This window comes from Terrapene carolina, unplaced genomic scaffold (genome assembly GCF_002925995.2).
Source record: "Terrapene carolina triunguis isolate 2854851 unplaced genomic scaffold, T_m_triunguis-2.0 Scaffold62, whole genome shotgun sequence".
Taxonomy (NCBI): domain Eukaryota; kingdom Metazoa; phylum Chordata; order Testudines; family Emydidae; genus Terrapene; species Terrapene triunguis.
The window spans coordinates 37,082,855-37,108,141 of record NW_020664413.1 but is presented as its reverse complement, the minus strand read 5'-3'; the positions used below and the strand labels follow the sequence as shown (position 1 = coordinate 37,108,141).

The 25,287-nt window shown below is 42.8% G+C and overlaps 1 protein-coding gene across 2 annotated transcripts in view; it reads left to right on the top strand.

Annotated features, from left to right (window-relative positions):
• The window catches only part of TLK1 (tousled like kinase 1), a 152,865-nt gene extending 130,624 nt beyond the window's left edge, over positions 1-22,241 (top strand). For both annotated transcript variants that reach the window (XM_024209365.2, XM_024209291.2), the window contains 5 exons: positions 5,498-5,667; positions 7,815-7,950; positions 15,280-15,391; positions 15,725-15,832; positions 20,488-22,241. In XM_024209365.2, coding sequence (XP_024065133.1) covers positions 5,498-5,667; positions 7,815-7,950; positions 15,280-15,391; positions 15,725-15,832; positions 20,488-20,664 — 703 coding nt within the window. In that variant the 3' untranslated portion in view covers positions 20,665-22,241. The remainder of the gene's footprint in view (positions 1-5,497; positions 5,668-7,814; positions 7,951-15,279; positions 15,392-15,724; positions 15,833-20,487) is intronic.
• Positions 22,242-25,287: the final 3,046 nt, after the last annotated feature.

The window sequence follows — 25,287 nt, the reverse complement described above, 5'->3', positions numbered from 1 at the left end:
GCCTCCATGGTGCGGTATAAGGGGCGCTGCGCGCTCCCCCCACCCTCAGTTCCTTCTTGCCGCCAGTGAAGGTGCTTTGGAACTGCTCTGCTGTAGCTCATCCCCAAAACTGCTTGTTCGTTCAGTGTATGGTACCTGTAGTTAGTTAGTTAGTTCCCAACGCGGTTCGCCGCCCAGCCTCCGTTCACGGCAAAGTCCACATGGATCTCGCCCTCGACGCCCACCAGGCTGTCTGGTTGGGTTCTGTCTGACCGAGACTCTCAGCGCTGCTCCGCCTCGAGGAGCGAAGACCGACGGGACCAAGGCAGATGACGCCAAAGGTCCTCGTCTCGGAAGGGCTATTGCAGCCAGTCATGGCACGAACGTTGACATCGGTCCCGTTCAGCGTCCCGCTCCAGGACCCCGCCACTGCACCGCCTCCGCAGCCGCGGGCGTCGATCACCGTCGTCTCACCGTCGCGGGTTCATCCACCGGCGCCGATCGCGGAGCAGCTGTTACCGACAGTAACGGTCCTCCACATCGGGATCGCGGTCCCGTGGTCGGCATAGTTGCCGACGCTCCTCCCAGTCCAGGGACAGCGGCAGGTCATATGTCCGCCCGGCCTCCCTTCGTAGTCGTCCATTGATGGGCCAGGCCCGCCAGGCCAAAAAGCTGACTCCGCTGGTGCCACAGCAGGTGCAGTGGCACCCTGCCACGTGGCCAGCCCAACAGTACCAGTGGGCACCGTGGCCACCGAAGCAGCCCCCGGAGGGGGCTCGCTCGGTGGCCGGAGCCTCAGAAGGACCATCGGCCTCCCTCTCCAGACCTCCGAGGAAGGAGTCGGTGGGATGTACATCCTCGGCACCGTGCCTGGAGACCGACCAGGTGGTGGACTCTCCGGTGCCAGTGGACACAAAATACTGCGCCGGCCTCCTCACTTTCCCAAGATGAGGCAGTTACAGCCCCTCCTCCCTCCATCCCGCAGAAGGACTTTAGGGCCCAGCAAGAACTCTTAAAAAGGGTGGTATCAAGCCTCCATCTCCAAGCAGAGGAGATGGAGGAGCCCTCGGACTTCCTGTTTAATGTACTGTCCTCCTTGGCACCAGGCCAGGTGGCCTTGCCTCTCCACGAAGGGGTGGTGAAAATTTCAAATGCCCTGTGGCAAACCCCGGCCTCATTGGCCCCCATCTCTAAGAGAGCGGAACGTAAGTACTTTGTCCCCGCCAAGGGGCATGAATACTTATACACCCACCCTGCTCCTAACTCCCTGGTGGTTAAGTCTGTCAACCACAGGGAACGGCAGGGCCAACCAGCCCCTACCCCGAAAAATAAAGATTCAAGGAGGCTGGACTCTTTGAAAGAAAAATGTACTTGTCCTCGAGCTTCCAGTTATGAGTGGTGAACCACCAGGCTCTTCTGGGCCAGTATGAGTTCAATCTGTGGGGCTCCCTGCCCAAGTTCGAGGACTCCCTCCAGGAGTGTGACAGGAAGGAGTTCAAAGCGCTGGTGGAGGAAGGCACAGCTGCTGCCAGGGCAACCCTGCAGGCAGTTCGGATGCAGCGGACATGGCCGCGCGGTCCATGACCTCCACGGTGTCTATGAGAAGGGCGTCATGGCTCCTATTCTCTGGACTGTCCAGCAAGGCGCAGACCTCCCTGAAGGACCTCCCGTTTGATGGCAAAGCTCTGTTTGCGGAATAAACGGATACAAAGCTGCATGGCCTGAAAGACTCCCGCACAACTTTCCAGACTCTGGGTCTCTATGTTCCGGCTCCGACTAAACCTAAGTTCAAGCCGCAGCAGACTCCCGCTCAGGCCACCCATTCAAAATACAAGACCTCTTATAAGAATTCGCGGGATTATAAGAGGCGCCCACAGAGGCAGTCTCGGCCTGCCACCCAGCCTGGGTCCTCCAAGGTCAAGCAAGCGGGGGAAAGGCGGCTTTGACGGGGCGCCCTGCCAGTTCTCATCAGGTATCCACCCTCAATAAAGCTTCCCTTCTCCAATCGGTTGTGCGCTTTCCTCCCGGAGTGGTTGCGGCTCACCTTGGACTGATGGGTCCTCAACACCATCTCCTGGGGCTACACCTTCCAGTTTACTTCCTCCCCACCCAACCACTCCCCACCCCCGTCCCTCCTGGGGGACCCCTCGCATGAGGCTCTGCTCGAGCAGGAGGTGGGGCGGCTCCTGGGCCTAGGAGCGGTGGAAGTGGTACCGGGGGAGTTCAAAGGCAAGGGGTACTACTTCCGCTGTTTCCTTATCCCGAAGGCCAAAGGGGGACTCAGGCCCATCTTGGACCTGCGAGGCCTGAACCAGTACATGGTGAAGCTCAAGTTCCGCATGGTTTCCCTGGCCTCCATCATCCCCTCCCTGGATCCCAGGGACTGGTATGCCGCCCTCGATCTACAGGACACGTACTTCCACATTCATATATTCGAGGAGCACAGACGCTTTCTCCGTGTCACGGTAGGGCAGGAACACTACCAATTTATGGTCCTCCCGTTTGGCCTGTCCACTGCCCCCAGGGTATTCACGAAATATATGTCGGTGGTGGCGGTCTACCTGAGGCGCCAGGGGGTCCAGATCTTCCCCTATCTGGACGACTGGTTGGTCAAGGGCAGCTCCCGGTTTCAGGTGCGGGATCACGTGGTGCTCCTTCTGTCCACATGCACCACTTTGGGCCTGTTGGTAAGCGACACCAAGTCCACGTTAGTCCCATTACAATGCATAGAGTTTATCGGGGCGGTCCTGTTCGCCTCGTCAGCCAAAGACTCCCTCCCACCGGACAGGTTCGAGACCCTGAAGGGTCTCATGGACACGGTCACAAGGTTTCCGGTGACAACAGCCAGTGTGTGCCTCCAGTTCTTGGGTCACATGTCAGTGTGCACATATGTGGTCCGTAATGCCAGACTCAGGATGAGGCCCCACAGCTCTGGTTGGCCTCGGAGTTCTCCCAGGCCAGGGAGGACAAAACCCGAGCCAGTGATCTCCTCCCTATGGTGGTGGTCCTCCCCGAGAAACCTGCTTCAAGGAGTCCCGTTCAGGGGCAGGGCCCTGTCGCTGGATCTAGTGTCCGACACGTCGGATCTGGGACGGGGGGGCCCATGTGGGGAACGTTCAGACCCAAGGTCTGTGGTCGGCTCAGGATCTGACCCTCCACATAAACGTCCAGGAGCTCAGTGCAGTACAGCTGGCGTGCATGGCCTTCCACTTGCACCTGAAGGGCCGGGTGGTCAGGGTTCTCACAGACAACACGGCCTCGATGTTCTATATCAACAGACAAGGCGGGGCGCAATCCTCTGCTGTGAAGCCCTCAGGCTGTTGGACTTTTGTATAGCCCACGACATCTGCTTACAGGCCTTCCATCTGCCGGGTGCCTGGAACGCCCGGGCGGATTGCTTGCGCAGGGACATCTCCTCTCTGCACGAGTGGTCTCTTCACCCAGAGGTGTGCACAGTCTTTTCCAAGAGTGGGGAACTCCCCAGGTGGACCTGTTCATGACTTGGCAGAACTGTCACTGTCCCCGGTTCTGCTCCAGGGGGGGCCTGGGATGGGGGGCTATCTCCGATGCCTTTCTGCTGTCCTGGTCAAGCCAGTTCCTCTATGCTTTTCCCCTGTTCCCGCTGATAGGCAAGGTCCTGGAAAAGATCAAGTCAGACAAGGCCCGGGTACTTCTGATTGCCCTGGCATAGTCCAGGCAGCATTGGTACAGGACCCTCATGGGCCTAGTAATTGCCCCGCCGTGGCCGTTGCCGTCCCGCCCGGACCTGCTATCCCAGGAGCAGGGCCGCCTCCTCCACCCCAACCTAGCAGCACTCCACCTCACGGCATGGCTGTTCAATGGTTAGGTAGGGAGGAAAGGACGTGCTCAGACGGGGTTCAGCACGTCCTCCTAGAAAGCAGGCAACCCTCCATGCGCCAAGCCTACTTGGCAAAGTGGTCTCAGTTCTCCAGATGGGCAGACGAGCGGGGCGTTTCCCTGGTGGCTGCCCCGATCCAGTTTATTCTGGACTCCTCCTTCACCTTAGAGCCCAGGGCCTGGCGCCCTTGTCAGTCAAGGTGCAACTGGCGGCCATATCGGTCTTCCATCCACCGCTGCAGGGCCACACGGTATTCTCCAATGCTATGACTGGCAGATTCCTTAAGGGGTTGGATCATCTCTTCCCGTATGTTAGGCCCTTTGTCCCGCAGTGGGACCTAAACCTGCTGTTTGCCCGTCTCATAGGGCTCCCGTTTGAGCCGCTAGCCACGTGCTCCTGGTCACACCTCTCGTGGAAGGTGGCCTTCCTGGTTGCGATCACGTCGGCTAGACAGGTTTCGGAACTCAGGGCCCTGACCCTCCGAGCCCCCCGTACACGGTGTTTCATAAAGATGAGGTCCAGCTCCGCCCACACCCTTCGTTCCTCCCGAAGGTGGTCTCTGCCTATCACATGGGTCAGGACATTTTTCTGCAGGTCCTCTGACCCAAGTCCCATGCGTCCAGTGAGGAGTGCCGCCTCCACACACTGGATGTGAGACAGGCTCTGGCTTTCTACCTGGAGCGGACTAAGTCATTCAGCAAGTCCTCGCAACTGTTCATCGCCTCGGCCAAGCGCATGAAAGGTCAGCCGATCTCCACTCAGTGGCTCTCCAACTGGATCACCTCGTGCATCCATATCTGTTATGGCTTGGCAGGAATCCCTCCGCCACCAGTTGTGAAGGCGCACTCAACTCGATACAGGCCTCGTCGGCTGCCTTTTTGGTCCATGTCCCTATCCAGGACATTTGTAGGGCTGCTACGTGGTCTTCAGTTCACACTTTCACCTCGCATTATGCAATTGTCTCCCAAACCAGGGAGGATGCTGGATTCGGCAGGGCTGTGCTCCGTCCCAAGAATTTGTGAACTCCTACCCACCTCCAACAGATATAGCTTGGAATCACCTATTGTGGAATACACATGAGCAATCACTCGAAGAAGAAAAGACAGTTACCTTTCCCGTAACTGGTGTTCTTCGAGATGTGTTGCTCATGTCTATTCCACATCCCGCCCTCCTTCCCCTCTGTTGGAGTTGTCTGGCAAGAAGGAACTGAGGGTGGGGGGAGCGCGCAGCTCCCCTTATACTGCGCTATGGAAGTGTCACTCCAGGGGTCGCTGGGGCGCTCCCCTATGGGTACTGCTAGGGGAAAAACTTCCGGCACCAGTGCACGTGGCGAGCACGCACACCTGCTGTGGAATAGACATGAGCAACACATCTCGAAGAACACCAGTTACGGGAAAGGTAACTGTCTTTTTTTTTTACATGGCCTCACTAATATTTGTGTAGTCTCTTTTCTGTTGAATGCAAATGCTTTGATGTTGGGTTTTTAATTAACTAGTTATGCCAGATTCCCTTAATTAAAAAAGCTAGATTATTTTATTCATATACGTGAAATTGTTAACTTGTCATTATCAGTCTTTACTTTTTTTTCATATGATTGTGCAGTTAGATGGCAATTTGTACTCTACCTTATCTGACTGTATTTCTGAATTTTTACTCTAGGTTTTGTACGGTGTTGGAGTACTGTGAAGGCAATGATTTGGATTTCTATCTCAAGCAACATAAACTGATGTCAGAGAAAGAAGCTAGGTCCATTGTAATGCAAATAGTAAATGCACTACGGTATCTCAATGAGATCAAGCCCCCTATTATACACTATGATCTTAAGCCAGGTAAATGAAAAAAGTTACAGCTGAAAATGCAATAATTTTGTGTTCTCATATTTTATTTGTAATCCATGTTGGAAAATCTCAGATTAACTTCTGGTTGTCATTTCTTCTTAAATATCTCCAAAATCCATATTTCTCTTACATCTTTACTACTGAAATCTTTGTCTATTCTTTGGCTATTACTTGCCTCAACTCATTAGTCATTTTGCATTATTTTGTGATTTTAATTTATGGGGTAAGTACCTGTCACAAGGTGCAGCCCTCATTGCTAGACTGGTGCCTCCTCCTGGTCATGCTGAGGATTAGCTCGAGGCAGACACCCACATCTGCGATCTGCACACCGGCACTCAGTCTCTGCTCCCGCCTGTGGCTCCTCTCTCAGCTCCCAGAACTGCAGCATCCTCTTCTCAACTCAGTCCTCTGGCTAGGTCATCATTTGTTTCCTGCTTCCAGGAGGGGATCTCTGTCCAACAGTTGAGCCACTTCCCCAGTGACAAGTTGCGGGGGGACCCAGGCCCACTCATTACTGCAGCCCCAAGTCCAGGGACTCAGTACATAGCAGCCTCCCGCTGCTCCTCTATAACCTCCATCAGTGCTGCTATATTTCCCTGGGCCACTTCCCCGTGGCCCTAGCACCTTCTTTGCCCTTACCTCAGGGCATTCAGCTGGGCTCCCTGCAGCAACTGACCCTACTCTGCCCTGCAGCTCCCTTTTATCTGAGCCTTCGGGGCCTGGATTGCTCCCTGCATCTCCTCCTTATTTGGCTGTACTTCAAACAGCCTCTCTGGGCTGCTGGGAGAACTTACTTCCATTGCTCCTTCCTGGACAGGGCATGATTAACCCCTTTTATGCCTGTGTGGGGCAGACACCCCATCACAGATCCAGAGAACATGACGGACACCTTCAGAAATACAAAGAAAATAATTTGTTGTTTCCTTCCCCTCTGATATTTCCAGAATGGTGCTGTGAAAATCATTTTCCTTTATTGTGCATTTTCTTTGTCTACTCAAATCCTTTCACTGGCTATCATCACCTACGTCTAGTTGAGGCTTTTGTCTTCACACGAAAGTCTCTGTGTAATTGCACTCATGCATACAAGTGTTGTCCTCCTTTGCTATAATTGGGCCTCTTTCCTAGCTGCTCCCTTTGTATCCTCCTTCCACTGTCATCTTCATGTCCTCTTCCATGCTGCCCCTTTATGCCTGGAACAGGCCCAATTTTTCTTGCATGTCTAATGACCATCATCTTTATTCTAATCTCTCCTTAAATCTTACTGCATCCATTAAGTCTTCCAATAATGACTTGGCATAGAGTAAATAAAGTGAGTGTGACCATTTAAACAGACTAAAGATTTACACCATCTTCTACCTTGGGGCTTCAGTTGGCCATCTAGTTTGTTAGTACTGTCTTTGTGAATCTAAAATTGTTAACCCCTTAAAGCAAATATAGTGTTTTTGTAGTGTGCCGTACAACATCAAGCTACCACTTAATAAGTAAGAAACTGTTAACATGGTTTTCTTTTAGAGAGGATAGAGTTGTACAGTATGCATGCTCTTTTGCACACAGTTCCAGGGATGACTGTTCTCATATAGAGCAATTCTGAATATATTTTTATTAAGACATTTATGTTCTTAATTTAATATTTTTGAAAGAGATTGGTAAAAAATAAATTTTGTTTAAATGATGAATCAAGTATAATGCTAAAGGAAAATAAAAATAGTATGAGAAATTCATTGTGCAGTTTAAAAACAGGGCGAGATCCTTGGCCCATCTGCAGCCCCTTTGCACTGTTCTTGGGGGGCATATAGAGGCTGTCCCTAAAGCCAGTTTAACCAGCTTCCTGTGAATTCTGTGGTGCTGGTAGAACATGTTTTCAGGACAATAAGTGGGAAAAAGCACCATGGCCAGGGTTGCTGTGATCTGGTGTTTCCCAGCTACCCAATCAGTCCCTTGGGGGGGGGGGGGGCCATTGCAGTTGGGAACAACTTAGAGCCACGCAGGGGTCAAAATGGTTTGAGGAGGAGGGTAGAAAGGTGGTGTTCAGCTGCTTCAGCTGTATCAGGCACTGCTGCAGATTGAACCTATTAAGAAGCATTTATTTAGTATTCTTGTGATAAGATTGCATATTCATAATGTTTTGTTGTTGTTAGGTAACATCCTTCTAGTAGATGGAACAGCATGTGGAGAAATAAAAATCACTGATTTTGGTCTCTCTAAAATAATGGATGATGACAGCTATGGTGTGGATGGAATGGACTTAACTTCACAAGGGGCAGGAACTTATTGGTAATTTTTGTTTGGACAGATATGTTATTTAAACTCTTATTGTTCAAATTTCAATAATGTAAAATCAGTTTTACACAGATATCTAGGATTAAAAGCATCAAATGTAAAATAGGGGAAGGAAAAGGATTTATGTGCAACATTTAGCCTGTGGATCTTAGTGTTGAAGGAACATAATATTACTGAATTTTGTAGGATGCATAACATAATCAAATGTTTATAGGAGTATGAATAACTTCTACAGTTACATTAGCTAATCTGTTTTCAAATCTGGGGATCAGCTGAAGTAGGAAAGAATCACCCTTGCCCAAAGCGTAGTGTTGCACAGTTAGGTGCAGTATGTGGGTTTCATTATCAGGTTTTTTCCCCCAAAGTGTTTGGTGTTGGAAAAATGAAATTGGATTAGGAGGACCTTTGATTACTTCTAGTATGGCAATTCGTATGTTTCTATTTTTACTTCTCCTGTGGAAGTCAGTTTATACTTCACTCATAATCTTCCAGGAAGGCAGCAGCCAGGATATATATTTGAACATTCTGAAAGAATCACCATTTTAGTTCAGAATGTTATAAACATATTTTCCAAGAAGAAAATATATATTAAACCCTTTGGCTTTTGGAAGATCATGACAGCCCTCCCAGGGGTGATGGGTTTGCATAGATGCTTAGCACTGGGAAATCCTCCTGGGAGAAATGTTATCAATTCCAAGAACTTTAGATCCCCAGATCATTATCTTCCTCAGACTACGTATACACACACATTAAAATAATTCCTTTAGTCTTAAAGGTTCAGTTGACTGGAAAACTGACCAGCCATACTATATGTGTAGGGATAATATATATTTGGCAATTTTTATTACATATGTACATATAGGATAAATATATACTGTGTCAGTATAAAACTGTTATGGAGTGTTTTCCAGTGTTGTGTATGTTGATTAAAATCTGTGCACTAGGTTAGACCCTTAGGAGGGCCTCTGAGAATTAGGCATTTCTCACATGCGTACCTGAAACTTCATTAACATGCAGTGAAATTGCAGCACATGTCCTGAACAAAACATTTAAAAAGTTGCATGTCTAAATACATTTTCCAAATGAGCGCAAGTGTAAAAATCTTATGGAAAAGTAAGACTGAACACACACTGACCTCTCACTTTGTGCAAAAGTCCAAAATCTATGAAGGGCATGGCCAGTTTTATATCTTCATATGACTATTTATTTGAAAAATATATGTGGGAAGTGGAGGGGGTGCCTGCTTCTCCTGCTACGTAGAGAGTTTAAGGCCAGAAGGGACCATCAGATCATCTAGCCTGACCTTCTGTATATTACAGGCCACCAACACCATCCAGCACCTGCACGTTAAACCCAACAACCAAAATTAGACCAAAATATTACAACCCACAGGAGACTAGTCTATTCAGTGTCACAGTCAGCGAATAGGAGGGACCGAGGTGCACCAGGGCTCAAGGACCCCACAGTGGCAGGGAAATGATTAAATGAGATACAACTAAATAATCATAGCAAATGACACGCACCCAGACTCTGGAAAAAAAAAAAAAAAATCTAGGGCTGTCAAGTGATTTAAAAAATTAATCGTGATTAATCGCGCTGTTAATAATAGAATTCTATTTATATAAATATTTTGGATGTTTTCCACCTGTTCAAGTATATTGATTTCAATTACAACACAGAATACAAAGTGTACAGTACTCAATATTTATTTTTTATAAATATTTGCACTGTAAAAATAAAATAAATACCATATGTACTCTATCATAAGCCAGTTCGTATATAAGCTGACCCCCCGCAAGATGGATAAGTAAAAATGGAAAATTTTTATGACCTGTTCATAAGCCGACCCTATAATTCAACTTTGGCTCCCGGGCCATCAGGATGAGCAGCTGGCAGGCTGAGATGGTTTGTTTACCACGCGTCTGCAGGCACGGAGGTAAACCTAAGTACACAAAGTGTCCCAGCGCGCCAGCTTCTTACCCTGATGGGCCGGGACAGCAACTGGTGGGGAAATTTTTTGGGGGGAGAAGCTGGGGGTCAGGGGAGTAACCCCTGTGACCACCCCCCACATTACTCCACCCCTAGCCCGGGACCCCCACACTCTCCCCATCCCTTCCCACTTTATCTGGGGCCAGGGGAGGATGTCTCTGGCCGGGCTGGAGCTGCTCCGGCAGGCTGGGCAGTGCGGCCGCAGCGTGCTCTGGCGGGCCGGGCCGGGCGGCTGCAGCCTGCTCTGGCGGGCTGGGTGGCTGCAGCCTGCCAGCCCTGGAGCTGCAGCTGCTTTGGAGGCTGGAGGGAGAGCAGCATGGCCAGAAGCGGAGAGATTCTGGCCCCGCCTCTTCCCTTCTGGCTCTGCTGGCTGTGCTGCCTCTCCTTGTTCCCTCTGTTGGGGGGAGGCGCTGTGTCCCACCTCTCCCTCTCTATACCCATTCATAAGCCAACCCCCTTCTCTGGTGCTTCCCTTTTTTACTAAAAAAATTTGGCTTATGAACGAGTATATACGGTAGTATTTTTCAATTCACTTAATACAAGTACTGTAGTGCAATCTCTTTATCATGAAAGTTCAACTTACAAGTGTAGAATTATGTACAAAAAAACTGCATTCAAAAATAAAACTATGTAAAACATCAGAGCCTACAAGTCCACTCAGTCCTATTTCTAGTTCAGCCAATCGCTCAGACAAACAAGTTTGTTTACATTTGCAGGAAATAATGGTGCCCGCTTCTTGTTTAAAATGTCACCTGAAAGTGAGAACAGGTGTTCACATGGCACTGTTGTAGCTGGTGTTGCAAGATATTTACGTGCCAGATGCGGTAAAGATTCATATGTCCCTTCGTGCTTCACCCACCATTCCAGAGGACATGCTTCCATGCTGATGATGGTTTCTGCTCAATAACGATCCAAAGCAGGGTGGACTGACCCATGTTCATTTTCATCATATGAGTCAGATGCCACCAAGAATGTTAATTTTCTTTTTGGGTGGTTCGGGTTCTGTAGTTTTCACATCAGACTGTTGCTCTTTCAAGACTTCTGAAAACATGCTGTTCACCTCATCCCTCTCAGATTTTGGAAGGCAGTTCAGATTCTTAAATCGTGGTTTGAGTGCTGTAGTTACCTTTAGAAATCTCACATTGGTACCTTCTTTGCGTTTTGTCAAATCTGCAGTGTAAAAGTGTTCTTAAAACAAACAACATGCTGGGTCATCATCCAAGATTGCTATAATATGAACTATATGGCAGAATGCAATAGAGCAGGAGACGTACAGTTCTCCCCCAAGGAGTTCAGTCACAAATTTAATTAATGCATTATTTTTTTAACCAGCGTCATCAGCATGGAAACATGTTCTCTGGAGTGTTGGCCAAAGTATGATGGGGCATACGAATGTTTAGCATACCTGGCACATAAATATCTTGCAATGCTGACTACAGAAGTGCCATGCATACATCTGTTCTCACTTTCAGGTGATGTAAATAATAAGTGGGCAGCATTATCTCCCGTAAATGTAAACAAACTTGTTTGTCTTAGCAATTGGGTGAACAAAAGGTAGGACTGAGTGGACTTGTGGGCTCTAAAGTTGTGCATTGTTTTGGTTTTGAGTGAAGTTATGTAACAAAAATCTACATTTGTAAGTTGTGCTTTCACGTGAAAGAGATTGCACTATGGTACTCATATGAGGTGAATTGAAAAATACTATTACTTTTGTTTATCATTTTTACAGTGGAAATATTTGTAATAAAAGTAATATAAAGTGAGCACTATACACTTTGTATTCTGTGTTGTAATTGAAATCAATATATTTTAAAATGTAGAAAAAAATCCAAAATATTTAATAAATGTCAATTGGTATTCTATTGTTTAACAGTGAAATTAAAACTGCAATTAATAGCGATGAATTTTTTTGAGTTAATCGCATGAGTTAACTACGATTAATCGACCGCCCTAAAAGAAACCCCAAGGTCACCACATGTCTGACCTAGGGGAAAATTCCTTCCTGACCCCACATATGACGATCAGTTAGACCATGAGCATGTAAGCAAGAACCAATCATCCAAGCACCTGGGAGAGACAGAGAATGCTTGGTGCTTCCTTAGAGCCCTGCCCAATATCTCATTTCCAGCTGTGGGTCCTCCTTGATGCTTTAAAGAAAGGAGATAAAAACACCCATCCAGAACATACTGGGGGGGAAGGAATAATCCCTTCCTGACTTCTGCTGGTTGCCAGGTGAAACCCTGAAGCATGAGCTTCAGATGCATCAGACATAAACCAAAAGTGAACCCCAGAGCAATTGAGCCCTTCCCCCTAACATCACGAGCACCTCATCATACAGTAGCTCTCATAAATTTGTTCTGCTCTCTCTTAAAAATAATTAAGTTGCTTGCCCCCACAACTCCTTTTGGGAGGCTGTTACAGAACCTCATCCCTCTGACAGTTAGAAATCTTCTTCTGATTTCCAGCCTGAATTTGTTCATGGGCAGTTTATATATGCTTGTTCTTGTGCCAGCATTGTCCTTCAGTTTAAATAGCTCTTCACCTCCCTGAGAGCAATCATATCCCCTAATGTATTTATAGAGCGCAATCATATCTCCCCTCAGCCTTCATTTTACTAGACTAAACACGCCATGTTTTCCCAGTCTCCTCTCATAAGATGGGTGCTCCATTCCCCTTATCTTCCTACTAGCTCTTCTCTGCACCTGCTTTAGTTTAAATTAATCTTTCTTGAACATGAGTGACCAGAATCGTACCAGTATTCCAAATTAAGTCTTACCAGTGCATTACACAATGGATTAATACTACTTTATCTCTACTGAAAATGCTTCACCTGATACTTCCTAGGATCACATTTGCCTTTTTCACCGCTACATCACACTGGTGGCTCATAATCATCCTGTGATAGACCCACACATCCAGGTCTCTCTCCTCCTCTGTCACTTCCAACTGATGAGCCCCCAACTGAAGCAGAAATTCTTATTATTGGACCCTGAGTGAATGACTTTGCATTTTGTACCATTGAATTTCATCCCATTTCTGTCGCTCCAGTCTTCAAGGTCATCCAGATATTCATGTATAATATTCCAGTCTTCCTCTGTATTGACGATGCCTCCCAGCTTTGTATCATCAGCAAATGTTATCAGCACACTTATACTTTTTGTGCCAAGTCATTAATAAAAATGTTGATTGGCCCCAAAACTAATCTTTGAGGAACTCCACTAGTAATCTCCCTCTAGTCCAGTAATTCACCTTTTAGCATAACCCACTGCCTTTTCCCCTTCAGCCAATTATTTATCCACCTTACAACACTTGTACTGATCTCTGTCTTCCCTAATTTAAGAAATAATTTCCCATGTGATACTGTTGTCACATGCTTTACTGAAGTCCAAGTATATTAGGTTTACTGCACTTCCCTTATCTAAAAAATCAGTTATTTTCTCAAAGAAGGAAATCAGGTCAGTCTATCATGTTAACCCTTATTACATTACATCCCCTTTACCATTTACCTCTATGAATGTAATTACTCTTTCCTTCACAACTTGATCTAAAACCTTGCATATTACTTAAGTCAGACTAACAGGTCTGTAAATGCCAGATCACTTGTTTTCCCTTTCTTAAATATAGATACGATGTTGGCTATTTTCCAGTCATATGGTATTACCCCTGAATAGATAGATTTATTAAATATCCTTGCTACCGGGCTAGCAATGTCATGTGTCAGTTGTTTCAGTGTTCTGGGATGGAAGTTATCTGGTCCCCCTGATTTGAGCATAATAAGATCTTTAAGTTTTCTTCCACCTGAGATGTTGTAATTTCCATTTCTTGACACTCATTTCCATCACATGTACATATTCTGTATTGTCATCCTTACTGAAAACTGAAGCAAATTATTTATTTTGTTTTTGAGCTGTATCTAGATTATCTTTAATCTTCTTCCCATCCACACTGCATAATGGCCCAACCTCGTCCTTCCATAGTCTCTCTTTATTTATATAACTAAAAAACTTATTTATTTAAATGTCCACAGTAAGAGCTAATTCAGCTTGACTTTTGGTAATTCTTGCTTTACTCCTACTTTTTCTAACCTCCACAATATAAATTTTTTTGCTGATCAACCCCTTTTCTTATTCCCTATAGGTTCTCTGCTTACTTTATTACACCTAATAAACTTTTTAGGTGGTTATTCATCCAGCTGGGTCTGTAGCCTTTCCCTACAAGTTCTTTTCCCTTTTCTTATGATGCAAATTTCAGATAGTTTTGTATAGTTGATTTGAAGAAATTCCAACCCACCTCCACATTTGTTTTTTCTGCTCTTCAGTACAGTTGATGTCTTTAACTAATTCTTTTAATTCACCAAAGTCTGCCCTTTTACAATAAAAAATCATAGTTGACAACCTGGTTTTGATCATCTTTTCATTTAATTTAAATTGAATCAGCCCATGATCACTCGATCCAAGGTTATTTCTTATGACTAGCTCTTCCTTGATGTCCTCACCACTTACCAAAAGCAAGTCTAAAATTGCATCAACTCTTGTTGGTTCAGTGATGATTTGAGGAAGAAAACTGTTATCTATCACATCCAGGATTACGTGGGTCTTATCAGTCTTAGTAGCATTTATTCTCCAACTTTACCATTCCTAAAAGTATTTGTCTCTAATAATATTGGAAATCTCTGTAGTAGGAAACGCCCTCGCTCTTGAAGACTGAGGATTTTAGCAGCTGTAGGGCAGGGAACAGCCAGCCTGAGATACCCCAAAGAGGGAAATTACACTCTCTCCCTCCCTCCTGCATCCTAACTTCAATAGGTAGGTAGGAGACCCAGACACATCCCACCAGTGTATCTGTTGAGTGGAAATGAAGGCTGGGTATAAACCATCTCTTCTCTCTCATGCACTCGGGCTCTTTTACAAAAAGCTGTAATGGTAGAACTGCCTGCAGAACAGGAAAAGCAGTGAGCATTGTCATTGCCTATAGAAACTTCCTGGCTGGGATTTGCTCTCCTCAGTCCCTCCCTGTTCTGATAGGGCTTTTGGCTTTTCTGCTCTTTGCCATAGCAGCCCGTCAATCCTGCTAGTGAGTTTGAAGAGGGTAGTGTTGGCCAGCTCATTATCGGCCAACTCTTCTGAGCACTTAGCCTCTTTTCATTAGTTTACCTGCAGTAAGGAAATATTGAAAATTACAATGTCACTGTTGATTTAAAAAAACAAAACACAGACTTGAAATAACTGTATCAGTGTTAAGGAATCAGGTGCAGTCAGATGTATAACTTTGTGTTTGAACATGATATAAAGATTGTGGGTTTACGTGCAGTGACAGAAGGTTTTGGTTTTACAGGTACTTGCCTCCAGAGTGTTTTGTAGTTGGCAAAGAGCCACCAAAGATTTCAAACAAGGTTGATGTATGGTCAGTTGGAGTAATCTTTTTCCAGTGTCTTTACGGAAGAAAGGTGAGACAAAATGTGTTTAAAAACTTTGTACAGCTTTAAGACAAGCTTCTCTACGTATATCTCCACTACGCACTGAAATTGTGGTCATAAAGACTTTGTTACTTCCGTTTCTGAACATTGATATTATGTTCATTGATACCTCTTTCAAACAAGAGGCAGAGGAACAAATAGTCTAACCTGACATAAAAATGTCATTTTACTTAAAAGTGTTACTAGATATTTTTGTGAGCACACAGACAGTTTAAAATAACATAAATTAGAATGAAGATATGTTGTCACTGAAATCGATACCTGGATGCTTCATGAGGAAATTTATCTGAATTTATTTTTCAGCCATTTGGTCATAATCAATCACAACAAGATATCCTACAAGAAAACACAATATTAAAAGCCACAGAAGTCCAGTTCCCAGTTAAACCTGTTGTAAGCAATGAAGCCAAGGTAAATTTTCTTAGAACCTAATTGAGTAGCATGAAGCAAATACTAAATTTATTGATTTGTTTTAGAGTATTTACTTTAGAAGCAAGCTATAAAATTACCACTAATTTAAGAATATCATGTAAGTGGGAAAGACACAATGGACAGATATTCCTGGTTACAGCCTCTCTTTACAGTTTGAAATTATTTCAGTTTTTTGTACAATATATCTCTTTTGGAACTTATCCAAGATCAGATGCCCAAAAGTAATCTGGGAAAGACTTACTTCATCATTTTACATTTACATAGTGCCTTTGTTCCAGAAGGACTCCAAGGTGCTTCAAACCAGGCCTTCCCAAAAACTCTCATCACTGATGCTGTCTGGTTTTGGTGTTTATTCCCTAGAAGACTCTGGCTGCCTCACTGTATTAGCTAATTAAGTCATTTCATTAAAATTTTGTTTTGTAACAGGCTGCTTCTGAAAATAGTGAATGTTTGTTACCTAGTTTTCTCAATCTGAAGAACCAGCTTCACTGCTGGAATGCACCGGGAAAATGCCTTCTACCATTGCTCCCTTTGAAATTCATAATGTACCAGCCACATTAACTCTAGGCTGGTTAAGTAGTACATGTTCTCAAGATCAGATCAACTTCATGAGGGACAAGAATATCAAAATAGTTGGGCTGCCATAGGGCATGCAGGGCAGAGATCTGTACATTTAAAAAAGCACATTATTTTGGGACTGGAAGAAATGTCTAACCCAGGGGTTCTCAAACTGGGGGTCGGGATCCCTCGGGGTCACGGGGTTATTACGGGGGAGGGAGTGTCGTGAGCTGTCCGCCTCCACCCTAAACCCCGCTTTGCCTCCAGCATTTATAATGGTGTTAAATATATAAAAAAGTGTTTTTAATTTATAAGGGGAGTCGCACTCAAAGGCTTGCTATGTGAAAGGGGTCACCAATACAAAAGTTTGAGAACCACTGGTCTAACCCCTTCTCCCTGGACATTCAAGATTCTACAGAGAAGTGAGGATAAAAGGAGATTCCAATGACTTTGGTGATTATAGCTGTGGACAGCTGTACCATAAACTAGGTTCTAGAAATCGGGGGAGAAAATAAATCGGAGGTACTTGATTTAAAATTGTTCTTATGCTTACTCTGGATATTAGTGACCCTGACTCAAGCAAAAGACTTGATGCTGGTTCAAAATAATGCTATAGGAAGACAATTGGGCACTACTTCCAGTGTTCCAAAACAATTAATGTAACAATGTAAGGAATACATCTTTTGGGATCCAAATGGTGTAGAAGTAGGAGCAATGTGGAATCTTGTTCAAATAAGTAAGATTCTGCCTCTGGAGGTTAAGAGGGCAAAGTAGACATAATTTAATAACTGTAGAGACTACTTTTCAAGAAGATGTGAAAATCTTTTTGGAATGAGCCTTTTTGTTATGGTTTCCCTGCATACATTTCTGTTGGTGATATTCTTAAAAGGAATTTCATATTGAGCAAGTTAAAGTTAGGGGGTCACGTAAAGTTTATGTAGACATTTCAAGAAGAATTGTTTGTCCTGTAATTTTTGTTCTTGGTTTGGAAAAATTGGGTCTCTTGTATTCAGTTAATGGACACAGGCACATACGATATGAGAACAGCATGTGACTGATAAGCTTACATTTTTTAATAGTTTATGCTCCATACCTTTTAGTTTGACCCTAATGGTTTTTTGTGATTGAATTTATTGAAGGAAAACATGAGGCAACAGCTATTTAAATGTGGTTATAGTCAGAAAATGGCTATTTAAAACTGGCAATTTATTACCCTCTGTATTCTGAGTAATATTTGCTGCCATTAATGACAACAATTAATTGTTACTTATCTTTTACTGTTATTAGCATCAATTAATCACAATACCTATATAAGAGTGATGCATTCTTTTCTGATATGTACACCAAGTGTAAACTAACATGCATTTGCAGACTTTCTATTGATGACAATGTGGAAGCAAGAAAGAAGTCAGATTGACAGACCTGGCAGTTGGAAAAAACACATTGTAAACTGAAAATTTGATCTAAAAATTATTGAGATTAAATAAACATAGATATTCTTGATGATATTTTTGCAGTCAGTTTTCAGTGTGTGACTGCACTTTAAGATCCACATGTCATTTTCTTCCGATTTGTGTTTAGCTGTCTTTTGCATTATGTTATTGTTCCTATGGTGCTATAGGTACACAAAGATTTAAAAACAAAACCCTGCCCCAAGGACCTTGCAAACTATTTTCAGTAATTCATTTATTTTTTTAAATAAAATGTTAAAATGCTAAAATCCAAAAATGCCTAAGAACTGCTGAATATTAATATATAAACACATACATTTGCATGATTTTTTCCTTTATTTTCCAGTAGGAAAGTAACATACACTTTTATAGAAAGACCTGCACTTATTGGATATGCAGTAGTTACAGTAAATTATGATGAAACTGCTATGTCCGGTTTCTATGAAATTCACATCACTAACAAATGCATGTTTTTCTTTGATCTTCAGTCTTTATTTTAGGACAAAGGGTAAAAAACTGAATTGCTTTATTAAGAAAGGAAGATTTTTCCCTAATCCTCCCACAATCTAATTACTTAACTAAATACTAATTATTTTTTTTCATGGTATGTTAATTAAATCCATAGCATTGTGTAACAGGGTTAATGGCCTGTCTAAGAGGGAGCAGGGTCCAGTACACATGCTGTCCAGTTGGGTTTAAGGGAAGGCCCTGGGGCCTTATAAAATGGGAGCTAGCAGCAGGGGAAGGATGGCTACCCAGGACCTCTCTCAATCAAGGGAGGTAAGGGTGCTGCTAGAGGAAGCTGCAGGAGAGGCTGCAGAGAGAACAAGACTCCTGAAGGAGAGAGTAACTAGGGGAAGATCAGGACAGCAGCAGTGGAGGGTTGGTTGCTGACCCTCTCTCTGAGCCAGAGAGAGAGAGCTGAAGAAGGCTGAGCTCTAGTTAGGAAGGGCAGGTAGTGGCTGCTTGGTGCAGAGCAGATTTAGATAAAAGAACAGCTCCAGGATTGGATGAAGACACCAGAGCTGAGAATGAGCTTTTGTGTTGTGGTGATGGACTTTATTTTGGGACTTAGAGGATCATTTGTGTTAATGTTTTTAAGCTTTAACTTTTTGAATCTCAATGTCCACTGTTGTTAAATTATTTTCTGATCCTCCCCCATGATTTTCCCCAACTGTGAAACTTTAAATCAATTAAAAATTGGGGGGGGAAAATGTTTAAAAATAAATATTATCCACGGAAATTATTTTTTTTTTAAATCACATTTTGTCAAGCCTGGTTATATAAGGTGGGGTAAGTAGGTTGGGGGCTGGGAGTTAGCTGTGAGGGGATTTTCCAGACAACTTTTTTTAAATACAGGATGCTTAGAGGTACAGTGCCTTTCCAGCCTGGCATCCAGCACCATCAAGAGTAGCTTTTTGCTAGATTCCCTCACATCTAGGCAAACCAGTGTGATAAAACCTTCTTAACTTACAGAGGACAACTAGAATGGAATAGTTTAATCAACTTCTCATCTACTCTCCATCTGGTTCACAGTAGAATTTCCTACTGTTTCCACAAAGGAAAGTTACAGAAATCTTCTACATTCTGAAGATGCTAATTTCTTTCATGCCATATGATCTTGTGAAAATATATTTGATTACACATTCAATAATCCTAGCACAGTTTGACAGCTACTTAATTTCACTACCACAGAGCCTCCCAAATTCAATCTTTCTGAAATGGACCAAGATGATTCCTTCCCACCCACCCCTGGTGCCAATATCCTATTTCTGGAACATTTCCATAGCTATCCTCATTATTACAGAGAACATCACTAAATCTGCTAGAGAGAACAACCCTTCTAGCATCATTGAATGGAAAAATAAGCATGTATCTGGAAGGACCATAGAAACCCACTGGCTACACACTTAACATGCATTCTCTCTCTACATTCTCAGACTTCTCCTGCACTTGCTTCAATTTATTGATTGCAAATATTATTTCAAAACAGTAATGTGTTAAAGGATGTTTGTTTTCATGTAAAATGTGGATTCCATAGTTTTTGTCTGTTCATGAAGTTTTTCAAATAAGATTGATTTTTTTTTTTTTAAGTGACACTAGTTTTGTTGTTACATGCTGGCAGATTAACAAGTATGGTAACAAGTGCCATTGAGGAATGGTTGGCTTAAAGTCAAGAGTAAGGGAAGAGCAGAGCACAGAAGCCAAACTTTAAATCAATATAGGTGGTGGGAAAGGTAGTGAAGAGGTTTTTCAGTTTTGCAATCCTTAAGATGAAAAAACCTTGTAGGCAAAAGAAGGAAGATTATCTTCAACATTGCTGTTACAAGCTAATATTGTCATAGAAATGCCAGAGGCGTCACTGAAAGTTGCCATAGAATTCTGTCTGCTCTGCATTTGCTGTACCCTTCCTACCATTTTGACATAAGTGTTGCAGAATTCTGGGGACCCACTAGTTCGTTACAAATTACATTGTTCTGCTGAATTGAGCTGCTTGAAAACAACAACTCTTCTAGAACTTCAAACTGTTTATAACTTGTTAAATCAACTGGAGGAAGAATTGGCTCATAAGCAGCATTCATTTTATTTGGAAGAGTAGTAATTTTTTCCCCCCTGCTTTTCTAGGCCTTTATCAGACGCTGTTTAGCATACCGCAAAGAAGATCGATTTGATGTCCACCAGCTGGCTAACGATCCTTATCTTCTCCCTCACATGAGAAGATCAAATTCTTCAGGAAACTTACATATGACTGGGCTGGCAGCATCCCCTACGCCACCTACTTCAAGCATTATTTCGTACTGAAATTTCTCCAAGTGAAGACTGGCATGATATATTTATAGTTTCCAGATGCAGACTAGTTTGTGAGCATTTGAGTGTTTTTACACAGGACAACTTTGATTACTGTGTTTTCAGACTGAAGTCCTCCTGCTTAATGTCCATTTGTATGATGGGAATGGATCATGGACTGTGAATAAATATACCCTTCTGACTGTAACCTTTAAACATTGAAGAATGACACTGCTTGTTGCACACAAATCGATGTGCTGTGTTTAAGAGTAAATAAAAGGTTTTGGGGTTTTTTGGGGAACACTGTAAATAATCTTTTTAATACTTATAAAGTACATTTGGTTGATACTGGAGAGTGCTAACATGAAGGGTAGTTTTTCATTATTTAAATAAGAAAAGTAATGGACAAATTTGAACACACAGGAAAGGTTCAGTGTCTGGACAAAAAAAAACAACAACAACAAAAAACCTACTTCCCAAGTGGTTGAAACCAAAGTAAGAAGTGAGTGTCACAGCTGTATTCTGTATTAAGCTTTTCTGAAAAAGTTATAATCTTTTGTTTGGCTATTTGGTCTTATTAAAGGCTGTACCTCAAAACCCATGTGTCCTCGTTTCACTGAGATTTGAAGGGTGATGCATAGTTTCTGGTACATTATCCCTCAAATAGCTAATTTTGAACCCATCTACATTCTTTAAATTTATTATACTTGTCACAAGTTTTGACAATGCTGCCACTTTCCAGGCCTTTGAGAAAAGTAAATAATAGCATATATCCAAGTGCAGACAGGTTATGTATGATGTTCTATGCAGGATAATGATGAATTCCCTTCTAATGCTATTGTAAATTGTTGTACAGAGGTCATATTTTTAGTTATTAAATTTCAGCCACTTATTCCTGTACAAATGTTTAAAGTATGGCTTTTTCTAATTGGATATTGTATTTTTTTTAAGTCTCCTTGAAGGCGCTTTTAATTGCTGCTAAATTATGTTGCTTTTACTTTTGCAGAAGAATCAAATGACCTCCTTAAAGTGCAAGTCAGCTGTACGTTATAGAGAGATTAAAAGTAGATGATTCATTAACAATCAAGGCATGTAAAAGAAATCTGTGTTGGACATATACAGTACAGTTCTTTAAGTCAGTTTCTTGTGCTCTCAACCTGTGGAGCACAGTGATACTAGATATAGAAGTTGTTCATGGTTATTTTCTATTTCTGGAAGTTCCTATCAACAAGGAAATGTTTCTTGTGGCTTGTACAGATATTTTAAAATGTGAAACATTTTCTAACTGCCTTGTATGGTAGAAACTTATTTTTCAGAACTCTCTCTCTTACATACATTATTCCTTTTACTGTCCCATTCATGATGCTGAATACCTAGATGTAATTTTGGTCCATGCTGCAGAAAAAGGAGGCTGTATTACCACAGGTTTTCATTTAATATTGTACAGTTAAACTGTGGCTCTTGTTTTTGATGTTGCAAGCCATTTTGTTTTCATTGTACATAAAGATACATTAACTGTCTCTTTAAGATGCTGCTGAAATTGTAGAGAATGTAGCCAAAACAGTAATAAACAATGACAGTTGAAATTTCAAGTATGTATAAAGTTATTGCATCTGGGGAATCAGCTTGGCCACACCTCTCAGACACTGCTAAAAGCAATTATTTTGCTCACAAAAAAGCAGTAGAACTTAAATCTTTAAATACTTGAAGGGTCCCAAAATATTTCAGACAACAGTGGTATTGAAGTAAATTGCTGCTGTTCTTTCTTACGGAGGCATTACTGTGGTGAGTGGGACTCATAGAAGTCATCATCTTAAGTGAAGGTTTCAAACTACTCTTTGTTTCCCACAGAAGAAAACATAACATTTTAGGTCCAAATAGTGACTTTTCCTCCTCAGGTGTACAAGGAGCCCTCTCCCCATTGTACCATCCACACTGCAAAGACATAGCCGTTTCTCTTGCTCTCTGAGCTCAAGTGAGAATCGGGGTAGGGGGCATAGCTAGAAATGTTCTAGATACTCTAAACGTTGTGTTAACTTCCCGCACCATGTCTGTACTGATGTCTGCAATTAAGTCAAGGACTATTTTTGCTTTACCAAAAAAAAAAATACAGGACTGAGTAAATTGTATTGTTATTCAGATTGTGTTAATTATGTATTACATCTATTATATGGTAGTGCCTGGAAGGCCCTTTAATAAGATACAGCCTGTTCCTGCCCGAAAGAGCTTACAATTTTATGAATGTTGTTACCTAAAAATTAGTTTTCACACATACTGAGCCTTTGGAACATCATCTGCCCCGGGAAGAAGGAATTTGTTTGTTAATTACAGAAGTACCAGAGTTTAGCTTTGTTCTGTATGGACAACATGAGTTTTTCCTGATGTCAGTTCAGAATGTGAGATGATATGGTGGAACATATCATAATTGTTTGTTTTTCTGTATTTTGGAAGTTTTTATACCAAACATTTATACAGATCAGAGCCCTAGCTCTGTAACATATTCTATTCTTTTCACATAGCTTTATCATCCAGGTGGCTTTTCTACATAGGCTCTTCCTAGCCACGTACCATAGAAAAGGTGCTGCAGCCCCAAACATCACACAATAAAACACCAACTTTGCTTAAACAAAGTTTGAAGCTGGGCATCAGTGGCTCCTGGGTGATCTATTTTAATACAATGATTTTTCTTTCATCACTTTTACACCTGTGTAACTCATTAGCTTAACTGACGTTACTTCTGATACACAGTGTCACAGTTCGGATCAGAATCAGGCCTTACCGCTCCCCCAGGCAGTTCAATGGGGCATTTTGATCCCAGAAATGGTTAAATGAAAATAAAGGTGATTGAAAACTGGCTCAGGGTAACAGAAGAGTTTGAGCACTGTGTGACCTTTTTATGTACCTTTCCTCTCTCTAAAGGCCAGTCTAAATGGGAAGCCATAAGAAGGAGCTCTGCTTCCAGGTCCTGTCTCATGTTGCAGGGGGGAAGAAAAGGCTACTTGATATGGGGAAAATGCAGAAACTTTAAAAATAAAGATATTTATCAGGAACAGCACTGTAATATAGCTTTGGTGATGTACCTAATGGAAGGTTGAGAATGAAGACTTGCTTTCCTATTACTGTACTGTTGTTTAACGGCCTAGACGTCAGTGTGTCCTGTCAATGACCGATGCCTGTTCAGTTTCTTTTCAACCCATTAGAAGGCAAATTTGTTTGACTTTTTACACCTCTTCCCCCCAAAAAATTTATAATAGTAAAAATGATCCCTGGACTGGAGAAAGCTTTGGGATTCTTCAAGACTAAAGGTGTATAAATCTGGGAGAATACTAAACTGGCATAATATATTGTTTTTACATATTCTTTCACCATGTACATGGAGTCATTTTATATTTGCAATAAGACAAACCAGTTTTATCTCAAGTTAGTACCCTCTAGTGCAGTGGTTCTCAAACTTTTGTACTGGTGACCCCTTTCACATAGCAAGCCTCTGAGTGCGACCCCCCCCCTTTATAAATTAAAAACACTTTTTTATATATTTAACACCATTATAAATGCTGGAGGCAAAGCAGGGCTTGGGGTGGAGGCTGACAGCTCGCGACCCCGCATGTAATAACCTCGTGATCCCCTGAGGGGTCCTGACCCCCAGTTTGAGAACCCCTGACCTAGTGCCTAATGTTCAGTAGAGTATGTTTGGGAGGGAATTCTGTTTGTACTGACACTTGGAGCTTCAAGTGTAGCTTGTGATAGAGAATGTCACATGCATCTGATACTCTGCATGTGTATGTTCCTAATTAGTCGATATACATTTTAAAATTTTTACCTCGTATTGATCTGTCACTAAATTTTTAGATCATCCTCTGACTTATTAGCAGAAAAAGAGAAATGAAATAAACATACTTTCATAATGAACCTAAGAAAAACAAGTCTAATAAATCTTTAAAGTAGTCAGATATAGAATGTTTGCCTTCACCTAGAAGTGAAATGGGAGTGTCAATCAGAAAAGCTGCACATTGTTAGCTGTGGTTATAGTGTTCTGTTACAGGTCACATTAACCACAGTTAACAATAGTTGGCTTGTCTCTCAAAACACCCTTTTCAAGCTCCTCAGAGATGCCAGAATAGTCGTTTGGATACTAATATCAGATTTGTTCAAACCGCAGTGCAGAACATTATGTACCACATCTTATTGTACAGTCAGTTGTTAGACACAGTGTTCAGGAAAACTAGTTAATGTTTTAGTTTGCCCCAAGAACCTCAGCAATACCAGCAAGAAGACAGAAATTGTGTTGCATTGCTGGCCTCCTGCCCAGATCCTATTGACTGCACACACTATGGCTATTAGTGAACTGCTGCATAATTAGTGGAGCTTTCAAGAATTACAAAGCTCTGAATGCTTTCGGTATGCAAGTCATGCATGATGCTAGGTGCAGAATCGCTGATGTAACAGCAAGATTCCCTGGAGGATGCTATATTTTAGTTAGAATGAAACATAAAAATTAGCAACCCCTAAAGACTTAAGAGGTGGTTGGCAAGGTGTGTTTAAAATTAAATACCCTTGATACATGCTATAAAGCTGTTAAGTAGCCATGATGTGCATTGATCAGACTTTACTATCTATCTAGAAAAACAAAAATGGGTC